General features: G+C 40.2%; 1 protein-coding gene across 13 annotated transcripts in view; it reads right to left on the reverse strand.

The window, feature by feature from the left end:
* PPP2R2B (protein phosphatase 2 regulatory subunit Bbeta) overlaps positions 1–12588 on the reverse strand; it is a 443029-nt gene that overhangs the window by 99259 nt on the left and 331182 nt on the right. For all 13 annotated transcript variants that reach the window (XM_072749915.1, XM_026018571.2, XM_072749912.1 and 10 more), the window contains 2 exons: positions 6408–6505; positions 3371–3536 (listed from right to left, as the gene is read on the reverse strand). In XM_072749915.1, the coding sequence (XP_072606016.1) occupies positions 3371–3536; positions 6408–6505 (264 nt within the window). The remainder of the gene's footprint in view (positions 1–3370; positions 3537–6407; positions 6506–12588) is intronic.

A 12588-nucleotide genomic window follows, 5' to 3' on the forward strand; every position in this document is an offset into this window, starting at 1 on the left:
GCAGCATAATGCCCGGTATTTTAGGGTGAGAAAATGAAGCAGAGGCTCTGCTTTATACAGTCATTGGATTAGTGATGGTCAAGCTGTGACTCAGAACAACACAAAACGGGGACTTTCAACACCAAATATTTTCTATTGCTTGGCTTTGGAATATATCCTGTCCCATTCGGCAATTCTTCTATTTCTCTTATTATGGATGATACGTTGTGACACAGAGAAATAGAGAAATCACAGGTAAAACATAAAGGGCAAGAATCAACTATAATCCCTCTAGTCAGGGACTATCCTTGTTAACATTTTGCAGAGACATTTGCAGTATTGTTTCTCTACATTTTGGCAGGAAGAGTACAAACCTCAATAGGGATACTGCATATACAGATTTTGTATTTTCTCATTTTATTTCCTTTTATTATACAAGTGGTAAGTGTAATTGCAAAAACTGAAAATGGGCCCTAAAGTTAAAAAAAAATAAATTAAAACCTTCCTCAATTCCACTAGATAAAGTATTATAAAAATTTTGAATGAAATATCCTTTCATTATATTTATGTATATAATTATATAACTTAATATATGTAATATGCTATGCATAGCTTATTTTTTCCTGATCCTATCTATCCATACTAACATCTACTCCTATAAATATATAATTTATTAAGAATAAGAATTTCTTGATAATTAAAGGTTGAATAATGGGAGATTTATTAGCAAATTATAGAAAACTCATACAAGGGAATGCTATGCAGTCATCGAAAATGTGATGATATTTTAGAAGAATATTTAACAACTAGAAGATATTACTATTGTTAAGTGTTATATTATTAAGTAAAAAAATTTGTTGCAGAACAGCTTATCAAATAATCCCACTTTTGTTAAGAAGCAAAAAGATTTATCTATTTATCCATGTCTCTGCTTTTTTCTTTAAAAGACATCAACACTGGTTCTCTCTGGGTGTAAACACTTTGTTATCTTCATTTTGCTTCCTTGTATTTTCTAAAAAAAAATTTTATGGTGAATACACACTACTTTCATAGCTCACAAAACAAATCATTTCCCTTTCCCTCTCATCCTAAGAATTAAGATAGAAGTAGAAAGCTAGGTAAAGCAACGTGTTTGTACCTGGCAAATAATTTCAAAGTACTGATTCACAATGGAATGTTGGTTTTATTTTTCATGAAAAATGGTAAAGTTGAAAATATATGCTAGCAGAATGTAAAAACTGCACCAAACTGTAATGAGATAAGCACATATATATATTTTTTTAAGATAATTGATGGCAAATTCAATCCAATTCCCCATGGCTGGGTTGCCTGGAGTCATTCTCGACTTTATTATCACACAATTTTTCTTGACTTAGTATCTTGAAGCTTTGTGGATAAAAAAGTCTAAGGAACATGTGGCTGTTACTATGAGTAATGACTTTTTCTTTTTTCTGGCTGGCTCTCTGAGTAGTTTATCATTACTTGTGGCAGCTTTTAAACACAATCTTATCATCTATCTTCATTTTCTCTTTTGTACAGTAATTCCAATTGTCTTTCATTAATTTTTGCATGTTAACCTATTTGGCTTAAGGGGAATTCTCAACCTCAATATTAGTACAAAAAAGAAAATCGCAGAAGAACATGGGAATTTTTCTTCTCAGAATCATTTTGAGATGCTGTTGGCATATGAAATAGCATCCCAAATGGGAAGATAATATCCTTGTTAATCAAAAAACTATTTAAAAACTCAATTAACAGAACATTATGCTATATAATTAATCTTCATTGCATTTCAATGATTGCCATCCCATCCCCCCCACAAAGCACTTAATAAGTCTTTGGGTTTTATAGTAATAATCAATAGGGTAAATTTTGTAATATAAAGTAAGTTAGCCATAGAAGATAATCAGACACTTTTACTGCCTGAAATGATTAAGTCAACATCATCAGAAGTCTCTTTTATTCTAAAGGGTTGGATACACAGGGCCTTTGAGTAAAACCAGCAAAACGAAAAAAAAAAAAAAAAAGAAGAAGAAGGAAAAACATGCATGTGGTCTGGCTTTCAAGAAATCTGAGTTGAAAAAAGTAAAGTGAACAATACATACAGTTCTGAGAAACAATCAAATTACTGAGAATCTGGAAAAACAGAGGAGTGGAGATCTGGTCATGTTGAGATAAGCCATGCTTGAATAACCCTAAACTGGCTATTTCAGAAGTGCCCATGTTTAAGTTTGTATACTGGCTTTGTCATCAAGGGAGTTTTAGTTCATATGCTTTAAAAACTTTCCCCCTTCTTTTCAGAAGATTAACATAAAACTCACTGTAAAAGCTTATTAGCAAGTAAAAAATGATAAAAGGAACAAAATCTACAAGACATTCAACATGCATGATCCAAAATTAATCATAAATCTTTCTGTGTGCTTCCTGTCTTTAAAAACGTTAATATATACCTGATCATATTATATACATGTGAGCATGGCCTTGTCAGTGCTGGGCATAGGTAAAAAGCAAATTCCTGCCTTCTTGACTTATATTTAAATGTATATCCCTCTGAGGCAGACTCACATGTGGGATGAAATGAAGTGCTCTCCAGCTTGGTAGCGGGTTTTCAATTTTTATACACTAATCCTCTGAATTGTTATGCTATTCAATTAGCACCCTTTAGGATGTGATTTTACTCTGAATTGTTCTGAGCATAGATGGCTTCTTTCAGCAAGGGTATTATGAACCTTTAGGGTAGGTCATTTCACTGCATGAAAGTTTACCAAACAAATACGGAATTTGGCTCTCTGTTCAACCCCTAATGTCCTCTCTCTTTGACCTATTTCTATCAACTCCCCCTATAATAACAAATGGTATAAGAAGAGGATGGAAGGACCCAGAGAGAAAGAAATCACTTTTTGGTCTATTCTTTGGTAGGTCCCTCTCTTTTCTTGATCTGTGCTCCCGGCCAAGAACTTGAGGGTGAAAGAGAGACACAGCCATTTCCTTTACGAACCCCCAATACATCCAGGAACTAATAATTTTGATTCAGTATGCCCAACTCACAGGGATGGCATGTTGAATTGTCTGAACTGTATTCCCAGAATAACATTTAGTCAATCTTAAGAAAGGAAGTCAGATTCTAAAAACACCTGGAAATAATCTGCACTAGTCAAAAAACTACGGACAATGGGTCTCACATAATTTGGTCATAAATCCGTTATTTTTAAAAAGGATAATAGCTATGTACTGAGGGGATACCCTGTGCTGAGAACTCTGGTAGACATCTTGCATATACTGTTTGAAAGTTTTTCAACAGCTCAAAAAGTGAGCTCAAGAGAGATGGAAATACATGGTTTGCTGATTGTATCTCTGCAATTACCAAACAAGCAAAGTCACCTCCACGTACCATTAGTAGACAGAAGGAAGTAGGCTGCATTCTGCTGAGGGAGCCATCTTATTTTATTGATTTTTTCTTCTATTTCTAAACTCTTCAGGTAATCGAACTCGGGTTCATGGCTCTGGAATGTGCTGTAAACATTGTATTCACCCCTACGATGAACCTGATTCTTACTCTGTAGGAAGGGAAAAAAAACACACACAAAAGAAATGAAATCATATAAGCCAACTGCAAATTCACCAATTCCTTTTTTCTTTTTTTCCAGCATTAGAGTCCCTTGGGTGGGCTGGTCAGGCCACGTCAGTGTAGAATGAGGGCAGACCCATGGCAACTAGTTGATCTTACCTTACTGGCCTCCCCAGCATTTGATTGTGCATCCCTGTTGGTCATAACTGGCACCTCCAATATACATCTATTTATTTATAAATTATATGCATGAACTTCTGCACTAATATGTAGTGTGTACAAAATACACATAGAAATAGATGTCAAAATAGGACACGATTTAAAAATGCATGTAAAGAGAAATTCTAATATTTTCTTTCTACATCCTAATAGAGGTCTCAGACACCTTTAGGAAGGAGTCATCCCACAGCCACATCCACACTGACCTATATTAATCCCTCACAAAGACTCCAAAGCAATGATATCTATACCTTTTGCTGGCCTTTAAAAATCACACTGGATCCTCACAGAACCTCTGAGAGGTAAGCAGTGCAGGGAAATGGACCAAAGAGGTTCAGAGGTATTAAAATGACCTCTTCAAGGTCACACAGCTTATACACAGATTTGGGCATCCGATCTCTCCCTTCCCCATTTTCTTGTGGCACAAAAGACAAAACAGACATTGGCACAGAGATGCCACAGGAGTCCCTGGAGGACTGTCAGACTCTACCTCTGGCTTCCCCTCAGCTCCGGTTATGCATAGCATGGAACCACAGGAACTACGCACAAGATGGGAGAATGAAAGAGGATAGGATCTGCAGAAGGGCACAAGGGTAAGAAGAGGGTGGAAAGGAGAACAAAGAGGGTGTGAGGGAAAGACGAGAAGGAAAAAAAAGGGGGGGAGCTTTTATTGCAGGTGTTATAGGACATTATTACCAAGCGCTTCCAGATTCAGGCTTTGGAAAACTGCATACAAATTCAAATTCAGGTCTTACCACACATTTGTCGTAGAAACTTGACTCTAAAGAAAAGTCTCAATTAGAAAAACACAATCATATTCCTGGATGGATATTGAACATTCAAACCCAAGTCTCCATTTATTCCATTTGATGGGTGCTGGTGCCGATGGCCGGTGTGGGGTGTGTTTGCAAGGGTGCTGAGGGTCTATGAGCAAATTCTCCCAGAGTGTGCCTCCTGAGAAGCCACTCACACAAGTCGGCAGTGGGCCTGACCCTAGATGTTGTCCTATGGCTTTCTCAGGCTTCGCGTTCATTCCAACCCAAAGCCTTGCCACAAAGCAGAACACTCAACTGTATGCTACCAACCTCCACGTCTATATTTTATTGAACAAAACCACCCTCCTCCTTTGGAAAAACGTGTGCCCTTTCCTTCTGCTACTGACTCAGGCTTCCCAAATAGTTCAGTCAATTAAAATAGGTGAAATCCATAAATAGCTAATGGAAATCGTGATATAGAATATGACCGGCAACATGCTGCCTTGGGTAATTTATGTTAAATAGTTGCTCTGGATCTTCTTTATCATCACTATGAACCTAATTGGATTTTTTTTTTTTAATGGAAGAAGGTTTGAAAATCAGTTTTCAAAGGACTTTTAATGCTAATATCCTGCTTACTACAGAGACAGCCAGTCCACCTTAACAATAAATTTATGTGTGTTGATTTGCTACCATCCAAATCAGACTGTCAAGTGTGTGTAGTATGTGCCAGACCAATTAGCACTAGGCAGCTCTGGAAAAGCAGGAAAAATTCCAGGTCACGAAGAGCTATTAGTTCCTACTTGCCAACCACATTTTCGTGTTTCCAGGGCCAATGGAATAGGCCGGGTGCCTGATTTAATGCTGAACACTTGAATTTCTACGGAACCCCGAGGGATCACGATGCCCTTATAGAAATTAATTGCAAATAATGTGCAATTACCAAATATATCACCTCTAAATGAGGCTTTCCTTTTTTTGAGGGGAGGTGGAACATAAATGGCTTTGAGGCACAAAGCAGGCTTTAAATTGCTAGGGAAGTCTCTTGCGAAACCTTCCTCCTGCACTGGGCCTCCCCCTGCACTGGGCCTGGTGAATCTCAGAGGCAGGCGGTAACAGATGGGAGAGGTCCTAGAACACACACTGGCCTGCTGGAAGCCCCAGGACCATGCCAGGGGAGGCCAAGGAAATCAGATTGGGTTGTAATTCCATTCTGACAAAACAGAAGCAGGCACCAAAAACTCAATTTATATGAAAAAGAGAAACAATTCCTAGTGGAACCCAAGTCTCAGGAGGAAATGGGCTTTTCTGAGATTCAATTCACTGGAAGTTGGAACTCCTGCTCCGAATGCACACAGCACCGAGCTCCAGGAACCGTGATGACTCCTACAGTAAAGTGCACGCCACATGCATGACTGAGATGTTATTTTGTGGGTTCTCACTCCCTTTGGTAGGGTGAACTGTCCCTTTCTTCTCCACTGACCCAAGGTGTCCTTTTCATATCTGTTGGCAAAGAGCTGTCTTTTCCCCCTCCTACATATTCTGCAGGAGCACCTGAAATCTGGAGACTTCGTTTCAAAGGCTGGAAGAGAAATCCCAGTCAAAAAAGAGTTCTCTGCTCAGCAGCACCCATGGAGTTTTGCAGGTCGGATGGGAAGTGAGGTCGTTTTGAATGTGCAACACCCAGGTTTGGAAAGATTAGGCTCTAGCATCAGGTGCTTTCAATGAGCCTGAATGTGGAACTGTTGATGTTAATGACTTTTTGGCAGTTTTTAGCTTTCGAGCAAAGCGGCAAGGTTAAAGGCGACACGTGAGGATTAAGGAACAGTAGGAGGCCTCCTTTAAAAAGAGAAGAAAATGGGCATTTTGCATTCACTGCCACTTACCTCTTGCTCTCGTTGAAATATTACAACCCGACCCCCCTTGTCCCCTGTCGCTAGTAATTCTCCCGTGTGGTTGAATTCTACCGTAGAGATAATGTCAGCTGAAAAGGAGAAGACAAAGGCAATTAAAGTAACTGCACACTTACTTTGAAACGATAGATAATAGATATACTTTTCTGTGCACTGAAGGGCTCTGGGCTTTGTCTCTGCAGTGGAATTTATAAGAATTTGATGCTCCATATTTTAAGTGCCACGAGGAGTGGTGTTTGAGAAAGGCAATTTCCTAGATGCCCACACGGCAGCGTGGGCTCTTGGAACATCTGGGATGACAAAAGGGAGAAGCACATACAGACCCATTTGTTTGGGGCAAAAGAAAATGCCTTTCCTTAATGCCCCCAGGAAATGGCAATGTTTGCTTCTTGCTTTTGATTTTTAAGAATTTTTACCAACCGGGGACCTTTTACCCACCCGGGGCCTTGGGCCTCCTCCTTCCTTCTACACAGGAAGGACTCCTCCTTCCAAACTTCCCCAAACAGGTTTCAGTTGTGGCCTTTTGAAAGCAGGCTGAAGACTGTGAAGCACCAGGGCTGGGGGTGCTTGAAGCTCAGATGTGGGGATGCAATAGGAAGGTACCACTGGGATGCTAGGAGGCAGAAACTCAGCCTGACCACAAATACTCCAGGTTGACCCAGGCCCCCTCTTCCCTGGTGAGCCCAACACCCCTATCTGGAAGAGCATGGCCTTACTCCAACCCCAGGAGCAAGATGTTGAGAACAGGGTCACGAGGTCAGAGGGGAGAGGGCAATTTGTACTCTGTTATTTCAGAATGAAGAAAATACACAGGCGCCAGGAACTCAGATCACAGATAATTGCTGAAGGAATGCCAGCCTGCCAGGTCTTTCTTCAACCCTGGTTACCCCGGAGCAACACGGACAGGTAAATTACCTATGATTGGATTTATTAGGGCTATTTTTAGAAAAATGTCAGAGGTTAATTCCTCTGCAATTATTCCCCTGCAGGGCTCCAACAATTGCTACCCAGAGTACAAATGAGTTTTTTTAAAACAAAACAAAACAACAACAACAACAAAAAACAAGAGGTAGGGGAATTATGACTATGGCCTTTGACAGAGGAACATTCTGAAGATTATGTCCAGGTGAGGAAAGCAAAGGGGAGACAGTGAGGTGGAAAACGAAGGCAATTACCCCTGAATAATTCAAATCTCAAATCTCACTTTAATATCATCATTTCAGGATTTTCTTTGTATGCCTGATTTATTCAGGCAAGTAGTGTAAAATTCTCCACTTTGCAGGGAACAGTCCCGTTCCATATACAAAAACACTTCGATAGTCATTCTCTGTGCAGAAGTAAAAAGACTAAGGACAAGCCAAGGCCGCTCTCAAGTAGGGAGCATTTAAAAGAACAATTCACGATTTCCTTTTTTGGCTTCTTGGGTGTCTGACTCCAGTGGTAGCAAATTCAAGCCCTGCGGAGCCATGAGGCATCATGGCCCAAAGTAAACCAGGTGAAGGAGAAAGCTTCCTCTTAAGGGGAAGTGGCTACTTGTGGATATGAAATATTTCACGTGCTGCTAAAAATTTTTTTTTGTTTTAATAAGAAGCTGAAAATCCAGATTTTATGCAAAATCTCTGAATTTTATAATATTGTCAACTATTTTACTCCCCCAAGCCATGACATTAAAAAAAAAAAAAAAACTCGCCTGTGGGTAGAATGTGTTTGGTGAGTCATGAGTTTGTGACATCTGGTCTATCGAGTCTTTCTTCAGGAAAGGCCACCCCATTCCTTACAGATGATCTCAACTAGAGATCTAGTCTGTCCACTCAGGAAGATTCCTCCAAATGAATAGGACTTTTAAGGAAAGCCAATTGAAGCTGGGCGGTTCCTTGGTTCCTGATGTAAGTTTGGAAGCCCATTTCTAGAATGAGTGCTCACTGAGGAGTAAGCAAGCCCAGCAAGGCTGAGAAGCCAGCACCTCAAGTGAATTATGACGCCACTTTCCTTTGTTAGAGTTTATGTATCTTAGCAAAGCACTTTCATGTAAAGAGGAGAGAAGGTGGCTGTGCAGGGTTTGCAGCTGCCTCAGGATGCCCTGGGAAAAGCACTTGAGCACTAGGACACACTTCTAACACTTGTTACTGATTCTGGCCTTTCAGTGAGGGGTTGGCAATGGGGTTATCCACAAAGCTTCCTGACTTGCGTGCAACCTAAAGTGGACATGGCAGCTTCTGTCAGGTACCTCAGTAGGAGGCGGAAGCTCTCAAAATATTAAAACTATAAATACCTCCTGAAGGAAAGAGTGGTGGGGAACAAAGGGGGAGCGGTGGGGAAGACCCCCTGTCTCTGGTGGACAGGTTACCAGAGTCATGTTTAGGATGTCTTTAGGTCAACAAGCAGCCTAACGGCACTTTACACCCTTCCTCTTAGAAGCAATGTTGACACAGACTCCAGAGTTCTAGAAGGTGCACTGGGAACTAAAAGATGGGCCTTCCCTGTTACTGAAGTTAGGAATCAGAAGGAAGAATTAAGCACCATTTTCCAAGGTCAGTCTCCGACTCAGTTTCCAAGAAAACATCACACCAACAGAAACAAAATTCACTCTCCCAGGGATGACATACACATTTGTCTTTTTGCCCAGACTCCCTGAGAAAACATCTTCACTCTCCCTTTCAGAGATGCACAGGTCAAAACAAGGTCGGACTCCAGCTCACAGCTGAGCCACCTGATCCAAGCTGGTGTTACTCAAACTCTGCGTTATGAGGGATCCAGGCATGGCCCCAGCTAATAAACATGACCCATTTATTTTCTAGGTGTTACAGTTATTTGTGCTATGCCTCCCTCAAGAACCTTGTAAGAGGAAAAGGTGATTGGCACAGCAGGATTCTCAAATTCTTTAGTCTTTTTGCCAAGTCCTTAGTTTTGTTTTAATCCTGCCAGTGAGCTGGTCTGTATACTAGGTTGTTTATATCCAGCTATTGTCTACCTCCCTTCAGAGCACAGGCCACTGCAGCTCGAGTTAATACCTGTTTTGAACCTTCATGTTTCCTGACTCATTTATCACTGCTAAGCCAGTAGGTGTAACCAGAATACTGTAGGGCCCCATCTACCTCTGCAGATCTTCATCTATGACTGTTTAATAATTGATGCAAACCTCATGAATCACCCTACATTCCAATTAAGGACACTCAAACTTCTGATGCAAATACTCTGGTGTGCAATGGGCTCTCGGTAGAGCAACTGAAGTCAGAAAACCCATGCTGCTCAGGACAAAATAACTCTGGTTGAGTATAGAGAGGACACGGTGATAATAATCAACTAGCAAGCCTGAAACAAAAACTTCATCTGAGATCATGGCCAAAAGAAGTAAATTCATCAAGTTCAACATAACTTTCACCTTTAAATGATATGTGTATGTGACAACTCATTTTATCAAATGCCGAGCCCAGTCATACTATTATATAAAAAGCTGTAAACTGGAGCTTTTTCCCTCTGCTCCAGAGAGATGTAGATAAAGTGCCTGTTTTTGACTAAAAACAAAGACCAGAGGCCAAAAACAGTTATGGAGGTCAAATGTAGTTAACGTGATTTTTTAAAAGGAAACCCTGGGAGGTATGACGTTTGCCCTGTTCCACATTTATTTGTGCTGATTTAATTTCCACAAGATGGTGGCCTGGTAACCCCATTTCTAGTTCAATAGGCACTGCCAAGACTGAGTGTTTCTTTTCTAAAATCAATCTCTGCATCTTACAAAGGTTCCAAACTAGTAAATTCATACATAAAGTCTCCATTTACCTGAATAATAGAAATTGACGTGGCCTTTAAATGCCTGTGATTAGGTTGAAGAAATGGAGGGAACCGCCAGCACATGCCCTCGTCTCTCACTGTACCACACTAGGCTGGAGCCTACACAATGCCTGGGCTGAGCACAACGATTAGGCGATGGACAACCCAAAGAGCACGGTGACTGTTTCAATCAAATGATGGCTCAGTTTAAACCTGGAGAGGACCTAAACCCAGGTCCTCTGGTGAGACAAGGTCTTACTGACCAGGTCAGGAGCACTGGCCTCTCTGCATCAATCATAGGGATTCAAATGAGAAGGTAATGCAATTTAGCCTTCAAAGCCCATTAAATGTTTTATCTTTCATCTATGAAACATTTGGGAGATAATACTATAAAGTCATTTACTCTGCTTATATCAGCTGGCCAGTTCTGCTCACTCAATTCTTGGCTTTCTTCCAGATGGTAAGATGGGCTCTAGGCAGAGTTGTCTGCGTCTTTTGTGAGGATGAGGATGTGGCCAGCCAGGACGGAAAACAGGTGCCACAGTGGAATACAGGTAGTTGATGGAAAATTTGTGTTGAGAGTGATTTGAGAGGTCACTTGCAGGCTGAAGTGCTTTAATCGGCAATGGGTCCTGCGCTGCGTGGTGAAGGGCAGGGGGCAACATGTGTATCCTTTGTGGTCACTGCATAGGGGCTTGTAGCTAGATTGGCAATGCTTTTGTGGCTCATTAAATAAACAGGGAAGACAGACTCCCAGCAGGAATTAAAATTACTCCCTCCATCTACAGAAAACGGTGGCCTCCTTCTCGGGTTCTGGTTCACGGCCCAAAGTCAGCATCCATTTTCTTGGAAGAGGTTTCCTCTGGTAAGTTTTGATAAATGAAATAGTGTGTTACAGTATATTTTCCATCTCAAAATAGGGGGATAAAATGAAGTCTGGTTGTGGCCAAATAAGTTATGCCCAAGTTCTGCTACTGGGATTGTGTCAAATGGCCTAGTTGTTGAAAAATGTTAATATATTGTAAAATTCAAACAAAATTGGGCAATAAAACAGTAGGTGTGCAATGACTGCAATTTTTAAAAGGTATTCTCATTTAAAAATATACTTTTAACTGGTAAAGAAATATACACTTTCATTTATTCAATAAAAACTTTCATTAATACCAAGATGGTGCTTAAAATATAAAATGAAATTTCTCTTATAATCTGACTCCCTGGAAAATAATAATTAACTCCTATAAATACACACACACAGGCAAATAGTCAAAGGCCTAAGTCTGTTGTTAGAGTCCAAAATGATGTTCTAGTGTAGGATGTTAATGATTTAACTTTTCTTATAGCCTTTTTCTAAGTTTTTCAGGATTTTCTAATTTTTTTAAAAAATCAGGACCATCAATCTTGAATAATTTTTAACTTGTAAGCAATTTTAATTGGTTTTCAAACTGAATACAGGGTTTTAGCATTTATCTCAGCGATTCTATAGACGTTTTAAACAATTTCTTTTTAGGGAAGCCTGGTGGTTCAGCGGTTGAGCATCTGCCTTCAGTTGAGGGCATGATCCTGGGATCTGGGATCAAGTTCTGCATCGGGCTCCCTGCAGGGAGCCTGCTTTTCCCTCTGCCTATGTCTCTCCCTCTCTCACTCTGTCTCTTATGAATAAATAAATAAATCTTTTAAAAATTATTTTTAAATTAAATTTTAAGTTCCCAGATAGTAAGATTCACTCTTTGTGCCATACAGTTTTATGGGTTTGGATCAGTGGGTATAGAGGTGTATCCACTATCACCACCATGATATAGAACAGTTTCCAAACGTCAAAACCATTGTGAAGGTACAGAGGCTTAATACTGCTGGCTTCTATAGAAATAACTCAGGTGGAAACCAATGCTTATTTCTCACTAGTGAGAGTCAAAGGTTTTGTTTTTTAATCTCACTGTTTAGATAGTATCACTATTTAAAATTCTGCTTTTAGAGTGGCCGGAAACTAAACTCATCAATATGCCTTTGTTAGCCTGCATCACAAACTAGGTTTATGCATGAAGTTTTCTGCCTGTGAATTCAAAGTTTTCTTGGTAATGAAACAGGACTATGTTTCAGCCCTTAGTTCAGTAGTAGCATTAGCTTCGTAACTCAGTACTATTTCTCACATTCCTGGAGCTCAGTTCTAAGTGACAGAAGTAGTAAATATCAAGCGCTGAGCAGTGAAAACAAGTGGATCTAATTTTGTTCACGAATTTTGTTTATTGGCAAGAGCTTCCCAGTGAGAAGGATTCTGATATCATGCTGGGCTTGGTGGGAGGGTGCTGAGATCAACTGGTTATGTCCGGCATGGGTATGGCAATGGCCAGTACACATGCCATGTCCTTGCTATCCTAACCTTCTG

The sequence above is a fragment of the Vulpes vulpes genome, chromosome 2, assembly GCF_048418805.1.
Source record: "Vulpes vulpes isolate BD-2025 chromosome 2, VulVul3, whole genome shotgun sequence".
Taxonomy (NCBI): Eukaryota; Metazoa; Chordata; class Mammalia; order Carnivora; family Canidae; genus Vulpes; species Vulpes vulpes.